The 18313-nt window shown below is 36.3% G+C and overlaps 3 protein-coding genes across 4 annotated transcripts; 1 reads left to right on the top strand and 2 right to left on the bottom strand.

Moving 5' to 3' along the window:
• Window positions 1-4199: 4199 nt before the first annotated feature.
• On the bottom strand, window positions 4200-4999 carry LOC103931561 (major pollen allergen Ole e 10). The gene is made up of 3 exons (XM_048587013.1): window positions 4870-4999; window positions 4541-4775; window positions 4200-4454 (listed from the first exon to the last, which is right to left on the bottom strand). Exons 1-3 carry the CDS (start codon window positions 4882-4884, stop codon window positions 4429-4431), a joined length of 276 nt encoding a protein of 91 aa, XP_048442970.1. The 5' UTR covers window positions 4885-4999; the 3' UTR covers window positions 4200-4428.
• A 1182-nt stretch (window positions 5000-6181) lies between these two features.
• On the top strand, window positions 6182-16259 carry LOC103931562 (fatty-acid-binding protein 3, chloroplastic-like). 2 transcript variants are annotated; one of them, XM_048586979.1, is made up of 6 exons: window positions 6182-6464; window positions 7363-7470; window positions 7604-7759; window positions 7845-8059; window positions 8272-8439; window positions 16124-16259. In XM_048586979.1, exons 1-5 carry the CDS (start codon window positions 6194-6196, stop codon window positions 8428-8430), a joined length of 909 nt encoding a protein of 302 aa, XP_048442936.1. In that variant the 5' UTR covers window positions 6182-6193; the 3' UTR covers window positions 8431-8439; window positions 16124-16259. The 2 variants fall into 2 exon arrangements, with proteins under 2 accessions (XP_048442936.1, XP_009339358.3); XM_009341083.3 differs by lacking the exon at window positions 16124-16259 and having other exon boundaries at window positions 8272-8586.
• LOC103931581 (receptor-like serine/threonine-protein kinase At1g78530) lies at window positions 15523-17294 on the bottom strand. The gene is made up of 5 exons (XM_009341099.3): window positions 16968-17294; window positions 16456-16794; window positions 16121-16375; window positions 15885-16018; window positions 15523-15750 (listed from the first exon to the last, which is right to left on the bottom strand). Exons 1-5 carry the CDS (start codon window positions 17101-17103, stop codon window positions 15565-15567), a joined length of 1050 nt encoding a protein of 349 aa, XP_009339374.2. The 5' UTR covers window positions 17104-17294; the 3' UTR covers window positions 15523-15564.
• Between the last annotated feature and the right edge of the window lie 1019 nt (window positions 17295-18313).

Genomic DNA, 18313 nt, shown 5'->3' with positions numbered 1-18313 from the left:
TTTCCTAATAACAATCCTTAACTATCGTCTTGTCAAGTAAAACATATGGTAAATTTACCGAGTTATCTTATATTTATCCGGCCTCGTATAAGATCCAATGAGGGGTCCAAAGAGACCACATGGCATAATACAGGAAAAAATATATCATGTAATCCACTTAGATACATCAGGCAATCACATTAACATGATAGTTGTGCAAATATCGTTTCTTAGGAAAGAGGACACCGAAGCTCGAAAATAAAAAATATATAGTTGTGCAAGTATCATTTTATTACACGTTTTATATGTAAAATAATTAATACAGTAATGTGCAAAGTTCACTGGCTGAATGTTCACTTTTGTATTCAATAACAAAAAGAAAACAATAGCGAGCTAATTAGAGGTTTTAGAATGATAACAATACCTTTGTACTTACTTTTGGGTCGAATAAGAACACTCAAAGGTAAATAGATAATAATATATATAGAAGTGCTCAAGTGTAAACTAGTTAATAACTTAATAAGGTGCTAAGAGAAATGCTAAGGAGACTCTTTCAAAAATGAGATTTTTTATGAAGTCTCCGCCACCTTATGTTTTTTTAAGAATGTTTTATAATGTTGGTATCGAAATTGACGTTAGAATGTGAGCTGTCAGAAAGTCAATGGAGAATCCTACTTCAAGGGAGTTTCCTTAGCATTTCTCAAGGTTCTAATTACTCATTTGGGTTTACTTCACAAAGTAATCTCATGATCTAAACAATCTATTTTTTTAAGTCATTATTGTTGCAAACAATTGTTTAGATCTTTAATTATTATTGTGAACTTTTCATTGAACGATTTCTAATTTTAATAATTTTTTGTAAAAATGATCTTTCGATGATAAATTAAAAACAATGTTCATTTCAAATTACAAGAAATATCATGAGCTGAATTGAAATTAGCAACTTATGTCGTATTAAGTTATTAACTAGTTACCTCTTAAGTCAACGAAAAGCAAGACAGGAAATTAATGGACCGCATCTTTTCCTATCCCGACATCAGCTCACTTGATGCACATTGCATGGTCTTGTTTTCAATCAAAACATTAGGTGTGAGGAAAGCCTTTAAAGAAAGGGATTCTTATTTTTCAAAAAAAAAATTGAGGACATCCTTTTAACCGTTAGATTTGGCTGTAATGAGATCCTATGATTGAAATTTTGTGGCATGTGATTTAATTGCAGTTACAGAATTTCATTAAAGTCAAATCTAATAGTCAAGAAGGTGTCCCTATTTTTTTTGAAAAATGAGAATTCCTCCCTTAAAGGGCTTGTAGGTGTGAGTCTTTATTGATTGGTAGGAAGGAAAGTGTGAGTCTTTATTTATCTACTGCAGTCGGTGATGACTCTCAGCTACTATTTTAATTAATAAATCATTCAAGTTTCAACAACTAAATGTGGAAGGAAGATAGCATCAAATGGTTGTATAGGAATTATGTGTAATTTTTGTACCTACTGCCTATTAAGGTTGCATTCGTTTGATTTTATAAGATCAAATTTCGGTCCTTTATGTGGTTATTCCTACAGTATTTATATAGAAGTTTCACTTTCATCTGTGCAGTTGCGATTCACATAGAATTGATCGACTACCAGTTCTCTTTGTTTGTTTTGGTGCACTCGCTTTATATTTCTGACACACAAGGAAGGACACAATGGCAAGGAACCAGCCCCAGCCTCTATTGGGCCGATCATTCCGCTGGCATCTTGCATATGTAAATTTGAAATTTTGCGAGACATTTGTTTACTAATTGTTGTAATACAAAGATAATAGCGAAAAATGTAGAAATTGTATTTTAACTTTAATCTAATTGAAGCAATAATCTCTCATTTAAAAATTTGTGATCACTGATTTCTTAACTTATCAAAACGTGTAGCTATGGTCCTTTTGATCAATTTTTTCAAAACTTTCGTTAACATGAATCGTGTTGGAAGAATCATTACTACAATTGGATAAAAATTGAGGGTTATTTTTCCAATTGACTTAAAGTTTCTCATTTATTTTTTCATATTTGCCTTTGATTCATCCTCACATGCATGGCACGTCACTCATTTTGACTGAAGTTCTAACAGATTTGATAAAAATGATCATAGTTGCATGTTTTGATGAGTTAAGGAACAAATGGTCATGATTTTTTAGTTGAAAAATCATTGCTCCAATTGAATTAAAGCCAATGAACTATTGTTATAATTTTCTCAAGATAATAACTTGCAAGTTTCTTCACAGGAACTAGCACGTTTGAGACACATATAAGGTGTTTCACATACGAACAATTCTAATTTATTTTCACATCCTCATTCATGTACTAATTTGTCATATAAATTGAGTTTAATCCATATATTTATTCTTGAATCGCAACAATTACTTAACTACAAATTTAAAGTCTTATCAAAATCTATCCATTTGAGGTAATGTGAAAATTTGACATCCCCGGTAGAACATTAAAAGCTAAAATTCTACAAATTAACAAACAGAATTTCCTCAAGATTTCCTTCTAACGATCCCATGCACTTTCTTTTACTGAGGACTATACATAGATGCAATCACCATAACCTGCAAATCAATACAAAAATAAATAAATAAATAAAATGCCAGACAAATTAAATGAGTGACGTTCTTCATGAAAAAAATGTTACTTGAATCAGTCACGATAATGAGAGCAGAGCCTCTAAAGTCACAGCTCCACTTTGCTCTCATTGTTATGACTTAGATAACGGCGTAATTTAGATTCGATAATAGCGTTGTTTTATCCGACGAAGGTCTGGCCACACACCAAGTTGTCTGCATTTGAGTAACAGAACGAGAAAAGTTATCAATTTAAAGTGCATTGTTGTAGGTTTGTATTTGAATTTACATTCTTCATATTTTTGAGTAATTTTGGATATATTAATTACCTGTCCGTTTACCATGAGCAAAATTTTGTATTTGAATTTACATTCTTCATATTTTTGAGTAATTTTGGATATATTAATTACCTGTCCGTTTACCATGAGCAAAATTTCTGCAAAGACAACAATAAATTTGAAATTGGAGGTTCGGAACTGAGATACCTAAAATTAGACATTAACATGATAGTTGTGTAAATATCGTTTCCTAGAGAGGAGGACACCCGAGGCCCGAAAATAAAAAATAATTGTGCAATTATCATTTTATTTACACGTTTTATATGTAAAAGAATTAGTACACTAATTAACATGCAAAGTTTAATGAGTGATTATTCATCTTCGTATTCAACAACAAAAAGAAAACAATAGCGAGCTAATTATAGGTTTTAGAATGATAATAATACTTCTCTAATTTCTTTTGGGTTGAATAAGAACACCCAAAGGTAAATAGATAATATTATATTTGGGTACGCCCAAGTGCAAACCAGTTAATAACTTAATAAGATGCTAACTATTTGTTTGAATTCACTTTACAAAATAATCTCATGATTAACATCCTTCATTTTTAGGTCATTATTGTCACAAAAAAAAAAAAAAAAAAAAAAAACATTTAGATCTTTAATTATTACTGCGAACTTTCATTGATAAACTTTTAGTTTTAGCTAATTTCGGTAGGAACGATCTTTTTCTTGTTGATAAACTGAAAACAATGATGGGTTCAAATTATAAGAAACATCGTGAGCTGGGTCTCTAAATAAGTGATTTACATCATATTAAATTACTAACTAATTAGCATCTGAGGAGAGTAATGGACCAATTCTTTCCCTTCCCTGCAAACAGCAACTCACATGACGGACATTGCATGGTCTTGTTTTCAATCACATCATGTGGGTGTGTCTTTATTGATTGGTAGGAAGGAAAGTGTGCGTCTTTATTCATCTACTCCATTTCTTGTTTGATTTTGTAAGATGAAATTTGGGTCCTTTATTTGGTTATTCCTACAGCAAATATGTAGAAGTTCCACTTTCATCTGTGCAATTATGCTTGGCATAGAATAGTTCCACCCAGTTTCCCTGATTTTGTTTTCTTGGTGCACCCGCTTTATATCTCCGACACACAAGGAAGGACGCGGTGGGATGGAAGCAGCCCCAGCCTCTGTTCGGCTTATCATTCTGATGGCATCTTGCATATGTAATTTGAATTTTGTTTGAGACATTTGTTTAATAGTTGTTGTAATACAAAGAAAATAACTTGATTCTGCCAGTTTTTCACGGGAACTACCACGTTTGAGGCACACGTAAGGTGTTTCAAATACGACGTACAATTTCAATTTACTTCCACATTGCTACTCATGTTCTAAGTTTGTCACATAAATTGAGTTTAATCCATATTTGTTCTTGAATTGCAACGATTACTTTAACTACAAATCTACAAGTCTTATTAAAATTAAAAGCTAAAATTCTACAAATTAACAGCCAGAATTTCCTCAAGATTTCCTTTGAATGATCCCACGCACTTTGTTTTACCGAGGACTATGCATAAATGCAGTCACCATAACCTGCATATCAATACAAAAATAAGTAAATAAATAAATAAAATGCAAACAAATTAAATGACGTTCTTCATGAAAAAAAGGTTACTTACTTGGATCAGTCACGACAATGAGAGCAGAGCCTCTGAAGTCACAATTCCACTGGTTCTTTCCCTTGGATTGGAAATACATGTTCATGGCTATGGAGGCACGGTTCATGAGATTATCCGGCGATGAGCACGGGCATCCTTTTCGAAGAATCTGACAATCTACGTTCGCGCACGCGTAATTTAGATTCGATAAGAGCGTTGCTTGGTCGGACGAAGGCCTGGCCACACACCAAGTTTTCTGCATTTGAGAAATAGAACGAGAAAAGTTATCTAGGTTTGTATTTGAAGTTACATGTTTCATTTTTTTTAGCAACTTTTGACATATTAATTACCTGTCCATTTACCATGAGCAAAGTTTCTGCAAAGACAACAGTAAATTTGAAATTAGAGGTTCGGAATTGAGATAAGTACAGTGCATATAAGTTAGTGCCAGTCAGGTACAATGATAAAACATGTAAAGTGGAAAATCCGTCTTGAAACTGGTTATATTTTCCTTTTAGATACACGAAGAGGGAGATGGATAGAAAACGAATAGACAACACAACTTAAAATGTCAGTTGTAAAGTGATAATTAAGCAATAACTCGCATGAAATTTAGCACAATTCTATATTCCAAGAGCAAGAAAACCCAAAAGAACAAAAAATACAACACTCCAGACTCCGACGTACAAAAAGTTTTGACTGTTACATCCTAATTATTGTATCTTTGACGAAATCTAACTTGGTTTTTTGCAAGAAGTACCTGGGACAAGAGCAGGAGAAGAACAGAGAGAGCTGCTTTAGCCATCGAGAGCTGTCAGAAAGAAGAAAGAAGAAAGTTGAAATATTTTGTGTCTGCTGAGGGTGGAATGGAATTAGAGAGATAGAGACTTGGGATTTTTAAAGTGGGAGAAAAGGGCAAAGTGTAACGGCTATATTAAATGAGCCGTTTGAGAATTCTCTTGGAAAGTTGGGAAGAGCTTTTGAGAACAACATCCACGTGGAGGGAGGGAGCCTGACTGACTTTGCGTCTCCCTTTCATCATCAGCCACCTCCGATTCAACTTTTAGTTATCTGAATCAGTGACCAACTGACTGATCTTTTCACATTTTAATGATTCATATTTTTTTAATACTATTAATGGGGGATTTTTGTTTTTTTTTTTTTTTTTTTGGGTGAAGATTAATGGGGGAATTTCCCTAACCTATATCGGTTACGTTTGTAGCATTGAAGTGAAATCCCTGTTAATGGTCAAATTTACAATCCTAACTTTTGAGTTACGGTGACTTTCTTGGGTGCTTTAGTGTATCGAGTACTTAATATTTTGTTCGTTAAATTTTTATTTAAAAATAAAAAATTAAGATTTAACTTGCATTGTTAATTGTGTAACCAATAAATTAAGGAAACTTTAACGAAAATATTCCTGTATTGTTCATTTTAACGAAAAATCATATTTTTACACTAAAAAAAATTAATCTTGATACTATTCACTTTACCTTTTATTTTGTAAAATTTAAAATTTTTAAACTTTTTTCATTAATTTTCTTATAAATTAAGGCTCGAATTTACATCATGAATTTACATTCATCATGGTCTCTAGTTCTAATAAAACAATGATATGTGTAAAGTTCTAACACATGATATTATATTATTAGATTGAGACCTCAAGTTGTGATCATGAATTTGTTCCATATCTACAGTTTGGATGGAAAACAGGTTTTCCAAAAACCAAAAATTGAAGGCATGTTTGAAGCTCAAGCAATTTGCAGTCCCAAATGGCTCCAATTTCCCACTCCCACCGGGAACAGCATTCCCAAACCCAGAATTGGATTCCCGACTGGAATTTCAAACCCAAATGTTCTCATTTGCCAAACCCCCATTCACTTCCCCCGTCACAAGAACATCAAATCTCAGACCCCTTTTGCAGTAAATGCTTCCTCAGCTTCAGGTGAATAATTCCCACTTAGCTTCCTCATTTCTTGTTTCAATTATCTGCAGGATTTAATTTTAATTTCTTCTGTGTGAAGTGAAAAAAGTTTTGCTATGTTAATGTTCATTTGAAATTTCAGTTGTCATGGTAAATTATCTGCGGAGAAATTTGCTTTCTTTCTGTTAAAATCCCAATTGGGCTTTGGGGTGTTACCCCAGCAGTAACTTAGAACAAGAAATGTATGTAGAATTGTTCATCAGGCGAATAGTGTGACTGCAGAAAGCAAGCTCTGGTAAAATCTTGTAAATGTATGTGGTCGAATTTTTTGATATGATTAATGTTGTTGAATTGAGGTGGAGGAGAAGAAAGCAATCAAATTTCTGGTCAGAGAGTGAGTATATTTCCGAAAGTCGGTGACTTTAGTCGATTATGTGATTGTATTGCTTAAAATGAAACAAAAACACTTGGTGAAGTTGTAGAATTTGATACTGGTTTCGGAACTTTGAAAACATGGAGACAATCTGATAAAGATTTAACTTTATAGACACATTGAACTCCAGTTGTAAGAATGTGAAAGAATGCTACTAGACTTAAGAGTGGTTTCGCTTTCTGAAATTCCTAATGGCCAGGTCTTATATAGAACATAGAACACAGTTTTCATCATCAGGGTGATTAATCTGATGTGTTATGGTTTTTCGTTGAAGACTGAGAAGATAGAACACAATTTTAATCATCACCATGAAACAGATCTAGCTGGTTCAATATAAAATCTGTTATCAGTGGTATCGTAATCACGAGAATGCATTTAAGTTTTTGTGTTCAAGATTTACTATGCTATTCCATTTCAATCACTCATTATATTCTCCTTTGATTGCATTCATAACAAAACCTGATGTACTTTTCTAAATATACAAAGCTGCGGTTGGAAGTGCAGAATACATAGAGGAACCTGCTACCAAAGAGAAATTTCAAACATCTTTGAGTTTACCGGGTTGTTCGAGTTCATTGACGTTGCTTGGAACTGGTTAGTTGCTTCAAATCACATATAGCAAAGTGCATTCACTCTAAGAAAAAGAAGATTTCTGTGTGTTTCCTTTTGATACAAATAATTGCGTGATAAATGTAGCAAATAACCTCAATGTTGGCAATGGTTGTAGGATACAGGGAAAAGGTCTTTGCAATTATTGGCGTAAAAGTCTATGCTGCAGGACTATATGTGAACCAGTCTGTCTTAAATAGTTTGCATGCTTCGAAAGGAAGATCAGCTGCTGAGCTTCAAGAGGATTCATCCTTGTTCAACTCTATTTTTCTATGTAATAATCATAAAAAGTATGCATCTTCCTTGCCGCACACACTCGCACATATAGAGGATGCTAACTTTACCTTTCCTAATTGCAGCTCCTTTGGAGAAATCGTTACAGATTGTTCTGGTTAGAGATGTTGATGGGAAAACTTTTTGGGACGCCTTGAATGATGCCATCTCTCCAAGAATCAAATCACCAACCCCTGTTGATGAATCTGCACTGTCCACATTCCGTAGCATCTTTCAAGGGCAACCTCTTAAGAAAGGAACTTTCATATTTTTGACTTGGCCAGACCCTTCCAAAATGCTTGTAAGTTCGAATTTACTGGTTTCTTATGCATGCTAACTAGTGCAGTCTTTTGGAGTTCTATGTTTCCCTGAATTATTTCTCTCGGACTTCCTCTAACACGCATGCTAGTTTGTGTTTTCAAATCTAAACCAACATAGTTATGTTATGCTTCTTCAATGTGAATTTTTTCTGTGCATGCAATCTTATCAAATGAGATTTATTGTGATATTTAGGTCTCTATCTCGTCTGATGGGCTTCCTTCTAGTGTGGGTGCTGAAATTAAGTCAGAAAACGTGGCTTTTGCTCTTTTTGATGTATTCTTTGGAGATACTCCAGTTTCTTTCTCCTTGAAAGCTTCGGTTGTGAAAGGACTGGAATCAATCCTCAAGTAGATGCTACGAGTAAGCTTTTTCATGTTCTCTATTAGCCACTTGAGCCTGCCTTTCGTTTATGTATCTATTTGTGTACCTTGGATTGGACCAGGAAGTGGTATAAATTGAAAGAAAATATATTTCTCAACCATCTTATGGTGGCTATCTTGCCGATAACTCTCCGGTTAGAATGCAATCTACAACACAAATAAAATAATGCTTACATAACAATAAGCCATAACAGATGTCTACTTGAATTGCTCATCGTTTTTGTATATATGAGAGAAAGGGCGGAAGAAAGATCCAGGTACGGGCATTTCAAATATAAACAGATGTACGAGTTTAAGTGTCTTTTACAAGTTTATTATTATTTTTAATCTTCTCAAGCATCTTAACAGCTTCACCATGGTAGGCCTCTTTGAAGGCCTGGGTTCAAGGAAAACTAGTGCAATACTAAAAACGATGCTAATCTTGCCGACTGAACCACAACCTAAGTTACTATCAAGTACATACTCCTCCCTTCTGTCCTGAACAACCGCCCTCACCCGCAACATCATTAACCAATTGATTTGCAAGTTCTGTTTTGTTTAATGTTCTTCTTCTTGTATTAATGTTCATTCTTCCCCTGAAATTACCTTATGCACTATGCACATTTGATTGGTTGAAACAAACTTTCTTGCCAATCATCAAACCATGTTTCTAATTCTAGTCTCTAACTAGTTGCTAGACCTGCTCAGCACTGAATTCTAGTATAGATTAACGAATGCTGATTTTAGGCCTAAAACACCGTCTAGACAGGCAACATAATCAAACAAGAAGCTGCTAGCCTTCAAACCATAGGTGGCGGGGCAAGGCATGCCTTCCCGACTAACAGATTGCAAAGCTATTGAGAAACCATTGTAGGTCATTGCGATTGCAGTAGTGTAACTATCAATGTATATTCCGTAACAAAGGTTCAAACCAAATAAAACCATTAGTTGATTATGATGAGAAGGAAAGTTTGAGCCCCATTTAACGAAACTAGTGAAAATAATACCGATTTTGAATAGCAAGTGGTAGATTGTCCTAGTGATCAGGGCCTCCCTCTTCAACATAGGCATCGATAGACATGAATTTGGAACTGATAGCGAGTGGTCGTAAATACAAACAGAAAGTTCAGCTAGAAGATATATATATCACTGATAATGATTATTATAATCATGAATCAAGACCACTAAAATATGTAGTAACTAATAATTAAGAAAATATATAGTACACTTCAAAATAATCATACGGTAGGGTTGAAAAGCTGCAAGCAAGCCATAGTTCTTTGGCTGTAGAGCAATGGAAGACTTTTCTGAGTGCTGAAGGTGAGAGTTTAGCATTCATCACCGCCATCACTGCTTGATCCTTCCTGCACCATAGCTAATAGCCCAGATTAACCAGCTCTGCCTCATTGAATCTTGGACGATGAATTTGTCTGGACATCTGAGTGAGCCATCGATGTAGCATATAAGATCATAAGCTCTCAGTATGGGGACGAACAGATACCTCTAGATAATGAAGTTGGTGCCCTCCAGCTTCATAGGCATAAGATTGTGTATATTCGGAGCAGGTCAAAAATAGGACGACGTGTCAAAATAGAGTTAATTTCTTGATATTTTCATCTCCCAATCGGAGGATTTATATAGGAATACAAGCAATGATGATCAGGTATGAAACCAGTACAAGAAGTCATAAAAAAACTGCTATGAAACTACTGCCTATATCTAAATTTACTGCTTACAACTACTCTATTAATTACAATGGATTTCATGTCTGATTTCCTAATTCTTTAGTCAACAATGGCTGCTTCAGTTAACACTCCCCCTCAAGTTGGTGCATAAATATCTCGAATGCCCAACTTGCTGAGTGAAAGATGGAAAATCCTACTTGACACTGCCTTTGTTAAAATATCTGCTAGCTGGTCATCACTCTTCACATAAGGCAAGTTAATGGTACCATCAACCAACCTTTCCTTAATAAAGTGCCTATCCACTTCAACATGTTTAGTACGATCATGTTGAACTGGATTATGAGCAATGCTAATGGCGGCTTTGTTATCACAATAAAGATTTGATGGCTTTGTAGAATTGAAACCCAATTCTCTCAACAAAATCTTGAGCCATAACAATTCTTGCACGCCGTGTGCCATACCTCTAAATTCAGCTTCAGCACTGGATCTAGCCACTACATGTTGCTTCTTACTGCGCCAAGTAACTAGATTTCCTCCAACAAATGTAAAGTATCCAGAAGTCGATCTGCGATCAGTTACTGACCCAGCCCAATCTGCATCAGTGTATCCTTCAACTTCTTGATGTCCATGATTGGAAAACATCAAGCCTTTTCCAGGAGCAGACTTCAAATACGTGAGAATGCGTTGTACAGCATCCATGTGGGCTTCACTTGGCCTATGCATAAATTGACTCACCACACTTACAGCATAGGCTATGTCAGGTCGTGTATGAGACAAATAAATCAACCTCCCAACTAATCTTTGGTATCTTTCCTTGTTAGCCGAAACTTGATCAGGATAGTCTCCTAATCTATGGTTTTGCTCAATTGGTGTGTCTGCAGGTTTACAAGCTAACATCCCAGTCTCAGTTAATAAGTCTATAACATATTTCTTTTGAGAAAGAAAAATGCCATGCTTTGATCTTGCAACTTCAATACCCAAGAAATATTTCAAAGTACCCAAGTCCTTCATTTCAAATTCCTTGGCTAGATACATTTGAAGTTTTTCAATTTCCTCGACGTCATCACCTGTAACCACCATATCATCCACATAAACAATTAAGGCTATAAGTTTACCTTTATCATGCTTAAGAAATAAGGTATGGTCAGCCTGAGTTTGCTTGAACCCATAATTTCTCATCGATTGAGCGAACCTGCCAAACCATGCCCTTGGTGATTGTTTCAATCCATACAAGGACTTTCTCAACCTGCATACTTTGCCAATATCACAAGTGGTAGTGAATCCAGGAGGAAGATCCATGTATACCTCTTCATCCAAGTCTCCATGTAAAAATGCGTTTTTCACATCAAACTGTCGTAGAGGCCACCCCAGATTTGCTGCCAATGACATAAGAACCCTAATAGTGTTGATCTTTGCTACCGGCGCAAATGTCTCTTGATAATCAATGCCATAGGTTTGAGTATAACCTTTGGCTACCAATCTGGCCTTGTACCTCTCCACTGAACCATCAGCTTTATGCTTTACTGTGAACACCCATCTACACCCAACATGTTTCTTGCCTTCAGGAAGTTTAACCAGTTCCCAAGTGGAGTTTTTTCGAAGAGCTTCCATCTCTTCAATCATAGCTTTTTTCCATTTTGGATTTTTAAGAGCATCCTGTAACTTATTAGGAATTGAGACTGATGACAATTGGTTTGCAAAAGCTATATAAGAGTCTGACAAGCGATGAGATGAAACAAAATTAGATATAGGATATTGAATACCCTTTGTAGAAGAATGACCATAACGAACAAGGGGTATCCCTCGATTTTCTCGAATAGGATAACGAAAACCAGACTCATGATGTGGTTCATTTGGATCAGCACTTAATGAAATCTCATGATTGGACTCATCAAATATAGTAGGCTGAAGAGAAGGAGAATGAGTGGTTACCTCAGGATAATTCGTATGAGTAGCAGCTGATTGGTCAGAGAGTTGGTCAATGAGGGGATCTATATGTGGGTGGTCTATCTCATCAGCCACTTTTTCTTTTTCTTTTCCTTTATCTCCCCTTTTTCTTGTCCTCTCATATACCTTCAATATTTTTCCACTCTTTGCCTCATCATTAGGCAAATTTGGACCATCACCGGCATCAGACAAGTGTTCATCCGAAAAATGCATACCACCAATGTCAAGTGGCAACTGCTCTTCCTCCTTACTCCCATCTCCCCCTGAAGAGAAGTGACCGAATCTCCCTCTGAAAAATAAGCCTCTTGTTCTTGAAAGGTAACATCCATAGAGACAAAAATTTTCCCATTGGGAGGATAGTAACATCGATACCCTTTCTGAGTAGCAGAATAGCCAATAAACATACATTTGATGGCTCGAGGATCCAACTTATCACGATTTTGCATGTGGACATGAACATAGCAGACACAACCAAACACTTTTGGAGGAATATGAAGGAGTGAAGGAAGAGAATGATACTGGGAAAGGGTTTGGATAGGTGTTTGAAATTGGAGAACACGTGATGGCATGCGATTGATAAGAAAAACAGCTGTGTGAATGGCATCACCCCAAAAACGTTTAGGAACATGCATAGCAAAACATAAAGATCGAGCCACATCCAAGAGGTGATGATTTTTACGTTCTGCTATACCGTTCTGTTGAGGAGTATGTGGACAAGATGTTTGATGAATGATACCTTCTTGTTGAAAAAATGTTCCAAGTCCATAATTCAAATACTCTTTCCCATTGTCAGATCGAACAACTTGAATTTTAGCATTAAATTGGGTTTGAATCATTTGATGAAAGATTGGAAAAACAGACATAACCTCACTCTTACTTTTTAGTAAGTATACCCAAGAAACTCGAGTGCAGTCATCAATGAAAGAGACAAAGTATTTAGCACTAGTATAAGTAGGAATATGAAATGGTCCCTAAACATCAGAATGAATAAGAGAGAAAGGAACATCACTTTTATTGGAGCTTAAAGGAAATGAGACACGATGATTTTTAGAAAAGATGCAAGTTTCACAATGGAAATTAGAAACCTTGACTTTAGAAAATAAAGAAGGGAATAGATATTGCAGGTACTGAAAGGAAGGATGTCCCAATCTTTTGTGCCATAACCAAATTTTTTCAGAAGCTTCAAATTGTTTAGCTTCCACTTGACAACTGTAACTTGTCTTCTCACAATCTGGTGGTAAGTCCAAGCAGTATAGACCTCCCCTCTCTCTACCATGACCAATCAACGCTTTCGTTCGAATATCCTGAAACCAACAATGAGTAGGAGAAAAGATGGCAAGACAGTTTAGTTGATTTGTAAGTTTACCAATGGAAAGCAAATTGTGAGAAAGATTAGGAACATGTAAAACAGATGAGAGAGATAGGCATGGTGTTAATGAGATGGAGCCTGCTCCAAGCACTGTAGTGGAAATACCATTAGCAACTTTAACTGTATTTAAAGGTGGAGTAGTGTGAGAAGCAAACCATGAAGAGTTATTGGTCATATGGTCAGAAGCCCCCGAATCAATGATCCAAGGTTTATTTGGAGCACCAAATGTGGTGTTCAAGGCAAAACCAAAGTTACCTGCGTCGACTAAGGAAGTAGAAGCAGTAGTAAGAGAAACTGAGTGAGCAGATTGATCTACTCGAGGCACGGAAGGGGTTGGTGTAGACAGGTGTGCTTGTGATCCAACAATGCTTTTCTTTTGATTTTCCTTCTTTTGAACCCACCAATCAGGATATCCATGCAACTTAAAACAAGTGTCTCTAGTATGCTTATCCTTGTCACAATAAGTACACTTCCTTGTATCAGTAACTTTAGATCCACCTGATCGAGAATTCGAGACTCCACGGGGAAATCGAGACGGAGCAGCTACCATGGCTGATCCTTCCACTTGTGGGCCAACCAACATAATGGTTTGCCTACTTGCTTCAGCATTCACAAGAACACAAGCAGCACGAACAGATGGCAAAGGTGTTTGAGTCAAAACTTGACTGCGAACATGATCTAAATGAGGATCAAGGCTAGCCAGAAAATCATACAATCTTTCTTCTGAAATTTCTATCTCTCGAGCAGCAACATCATCAGCACATTTCAATTTTCCAGGACGTAAGAAATCTATTTCTTGCCATGTTTGCTGAAGTTTACCATAATATGCAGATAAAGGCTCACCATTCTGGCGAGTCGCCAGTGCTTGACGGCGAAGTTCATATAATTTTGATGCATCTTTTTCAATTGAGTAAGTTTGGGTAACAGCATCCCAAACATCTTTTGCAGTAGAGAGTCGGAGAAAAATGGCCCGCAAATCTCTAGTCATGGAGTTGAGAAGCCAAGATTGAACCATGGCATTCTCTTCCTCCCATATAGCATACGATGCATCGGCTTCTGCTGGTGCCTTCTTTTTTCCACTGACATAAGACCATTTGCCTCTGCCAGTGATGTAGATGCGGACACTTTGGGACCACGAGGAATAGTTGGACCCATCCAACTTGTCTGGGGTGATATGCAGAGACATATCATTTTGTGTAACAGCAGCTGAAACAGTGGTCTTGGAGTCACCCATTACTACTGCAACGAATTCTCTTTATTGAAACAATAGAGAGTCAGTCTCACTGAGAGAGATGCAGGAACAAAATGCAAGGAGGAAGAGGCAATGGCACGGGTTTGTTGGGTGATTCCAACGGGTATGGTTTATAGGGTATGGGGTAGTATTTAAATTTTTTTTTTTGTTTTTGTAAAGTTTTATGGGTTCGTGGAGATATTGCAAATGGACAGAAGATGGGTAGAGATGCAGCGGAATGTATATGGTTAACAAGCTCAATATGGGTAGTGATGTTGGCAGATATGGCCAAAGAGAGATTGGATTCGTATGAAAGTAGAAGGCCTACTATTCTGCAGGTCTTATGGGGTAGATGGCAGTAGTGCCAGTAGGTTAATCAGAATAGAAACTCCTTTTTTGGATCAGAATGGCTCTGATACCATGCCAAAATAGAGTTAATTTCTTGATATTTTCATCTCCCAATCGGAGGATTTATATAGGAATACAAGCAATGATGATCAGGTATGAAACCAGTACAAGAAGTCATAAAAAAACTGCTATGAAACTACTGCCTATATCTAAATTTACTGCTTACAACTACTCTATTAATTACAATGGATTTCATGTCTGATTTCCTAATTCTTTAGTCAACAATGGCTGCTTCAGTTAACACGATGCTTCACAGATAAGCAGCAGCAGCAGGAGCAGTGGGTTGACGATGTTGAAGAAGAATTAAGCGGAGATGCCATTGAAACTGGAAGTGAATTAAACGTATATATGCTTACAGAAAGCGTTTAAAATGATTTTCAAACCTTATAGGAATTTAATTTAATTTTTGTTTTCATAAGAAAGCTCTAGGTACAAACATTTTAGGTATAAACAGGTGTACAAATTTATGTGTCTTTTACAAGTTTGTTATTTTTTATTTTTGATCTGCTCAAGCATCTTGACAACCTCATCCATGGTAGGCCTCTTTGAAGGCTCCGGTTCGAGGCAAATTAATGCAATACTAAAAACAGTGTTAATCTCATCGATCGAACAGCAGCCTAAGTTACTGTCAAGTACATACTCCTCCCTTCTGTCTTGAACAACTGCCTTCACCTGCGAACATCATTAACCGATTGATTTGCAGGTAGGTTTAGTCACTGATCAACAATGGCAGCAGTTTTATGGCAATTCAAGTAAGAACATGGAGGATTGCTATTGCTTATTGAAGTGTTGAGTTCATAACTTACCCATGTCACAAGCTTTGTTCCCTCCTCAATGAATGCTTCATCCGTAGGTTTCTTTCCGGTTAGAAGCTCTAGTAAAACCACTCCAAAACTGTAAACATCGCCTTTCGCTGTTGCTCTTCCCGTATCAAAATATTCTGCAGAAAAATGGTCTGTCTTACATCAATACACAAGAAAGTAACTGAGCAGTATGCTACTGACAATATTATTGTAAATTCATGGGTGAACTTCAACTGTACCAGGAGCTAGGTATCCGAAAGTTCCAGCTACAAGTGTTGAAACATGAGTCTTATCCGGTTCCATCAAGGTGGCCAATCCGAAATCAGACACTCGAGCCTCCATGTTTTGATCCAACAAGATGTTGCTTGATTTGATATCTCTGTGGATTATGTGAGGGATGCAATCGTGATGAAGGTACGATATTCCTCTTGCCGCACCTAATGCTATTTTGTATCTGGTAGGCCAATCCAAATGCATCTTGTCCGTTGATCTTCCTGCATCATAATTTACCAGATGATCACCATAGACAAATGGAAATTTTGCAATTTTGTAAAATTTGAGTGCATATGTATACCATGCAGGACTGCATCCAAACTTCCATTAGGCATCAGTTCATATATGAGAAGATTATAGTTTGGAGCAGTGTAATATCCATGAAGGGTGACGATGTTGCGGTGTTTTATGTCCCCCATTGTTTCGAGCTCTCTCTCGAAGCCTCGATCTCTATCTGGACTTCCTCTGCTCAATCTTTTCACAGCAAAGGCTGTGGAGTCATTTACTGTCAGCTTATAAACCGTCCCGTAGCCTCCGGAACCAATGATGTCCTTGTTGCTCAACTTCAGTGTCTTCTTCAAGAACACATCCGTTTTCAGAGGTTTCATTGTTGGTGCCCCGAACAAAACCATTTTCCCACCTGTACACATGCACATTACAATACATTAATCAGGATATATAGTTTATTGCTACGAATTTCATCGAAGATTACACAAAAAATGCGTCATTTTGAGCATCGTGGATGAAGGTGTCATAAAAGATACACTCTAAGACGCGTAAAACCGAGTGTTTTCATGGAGTTTTCGAGCATACCAGAGAAGCCATCTTCATGCACCAAGTGCTTCTTCTTCCAGCGCTTATAGATGAGGACTGAAATAACAATCTTTGATATAATAAAAGCAACACAGCATATGGTTATGTAGAATGCTAAAACCAAAGCCTTTCCCATTTTTTGTTCTTCGCGAATTTGATTCACAAAGAACTACACCAAGGAAATAATTTGAAGTAATGGCCAAGTAGAAGTTTGGCTTTATCTGAGAAACAGTTCATAGAAACAAAGTGCTGTTGGATCATTGAAATTTTGACACAAGAAGTGCGTTTATTAGGGAAAGCGACCAAAGTGCTTTTCGTCTCTCTAATGCATTCACACTTTACTAGTTTGGGGCTGCGAGTGAACAAAATAATTTTCCTCTAACAGGATGTCATTTTGATGATACTTTACGTTAATCATGCACGGTTAATATTGTTAATAATGTGCGCAATGGCACTTTGTATTCACATTTTACTAGTTTGAGATTTTGCATCAAGAGTAGAACTTCCGTACAACTAATATGTCACTGTGACGTATCTCAAATTAATCATACACTGTTACATGAGAAAGTTAAAATGCATGGCCATCTTGAGTCAATAGTAGAACTTTTACAACTGAGATGCCCTATAACGGTATCTTAAATTAATCGTATACTGTTACATGAGAAAGTTAAAATGCATGACAATTATGATTGACTTAATCTATCGCAAAAATAGAGTGATTACTTAGACAAAAATCAAATAAATTAAAGTAGATAAGGACATAAAAAGAGTGGCATGACAGCAAAGTCACCAGCAACCTAAAACCCAAGAGAAAGGGGCAGCTGAATGTCGCATCATGTGAAATTCAAGCTGATGTCACAAATTATTCCACTCCACCTGTCCTTTGACATTTATGTCGGTGTTCAAAATTCACAGGACTAACACAGTACATCGCTTTTTGGTAAAGAAAACACGGCTGTTAAGTGTGACCTGTGAAGGTTATTAGCTCGATTGATTTCATCATGCGTGGTCATGAACGCATATCTCAAGGGTAGGAGATACTTTTAGTGTGATGAAAATACATAACGGTTCACTAAATAACACCGTATAATTAGTTGAGAATTTTTTTTTTTTTAAGTATTTAACTAATTGTATTATAATACTTGATGTATTGGACTGTGTTTCCGATTTACTGAAAATCTTTTCGAAGAGTGGGAATAAATAAAAAATTTGAGATGGTGTGACTATCCTGTCAAAAAAATTGTTCAGTAATTCGATGAGTGTACTGTAGGAACCATCTTTAATGAAAGTAGCAACATAATTAGCAAATTGAAAATGTTAACAACTTGCTCTTCAAATTAAAAATG

The sequence above is a fragment of a genome, unplaced genomic scaffold (assembly GCF_019419815.1).
Source record: "Pyrus x bretschneideri cultivar Hongxiangsu unplaced genomic scaffold, Pyrus_bretschneideri_v1 Contig25, whole genome shotgun sequence".
Taxonomy (NCBI): Eukaryota; Viridiplantae; Streptophyta; class Magnoliopsida; order Rosales; family Rosaceae; genus Pyrus; species Pyrus x bretschneideri.
Note: the sequence above shows the minus strand (reverse complement) of the source record. Positions and strands in the feature narration are given on the sequence as shown.

Excerpts from the sequence above, each read along its gene's own strand:
- LOC103931561 (XM_048587013.1), bottom strand. Across the intron at positions 4,455-4,540 it reads CATTGTCGTGACTGATCCAA|GTTATGGTGACTGCATTTAT; the intron begins GTAAGTAACCTT and ends ATTGATATGCAG.
- LOC103931562 (XM_048586979.1), top strand. The coding sequence starts at position 6,194 with ATGAATTTGTTCCATATCTACAGTTTGGATGGAAAACAGGTTTTCCAA. Across the intron at positions 7,471-7,603 it reads ATTGACGTTGCTTGGAACTG|GATACAGGGAAAAGGTCTTT; the intron begins GTTAGTTGCTTC and ends CAATGGTTGTAG. Across the intron at positions 7,760-7,844 it reads GTTCAACTCTATTTTTCTAT|CTCCTTTGGAGAAATCGTTA; the intron begins GTAATAATCATA and ends TCCTAATTGCAG.
- LOC103931581 (XM_009341099.3), bottom strand. The coding sequence starts at position 17,103 with ATGGGAAAGGCTTTGGTTTTAGCATTCTACATAACCATATGCTGTGTT. Across the intron at positions 16,795-16,967 it reads GCATGAAGATGGCTTCTCTG|GTGGGAAAATGGTTTTGTTC; the intron begins GTATGCTCGAAA and ends GCATGTGTACAG. Across the intron at positions 16,019-16,120 it reads TTTCGGATACCTAGCTCCTG|AATATTTTGATACGGGAAGA; the intron begins GTACAGTTGAAG and ends ATTTTTCTGCAG.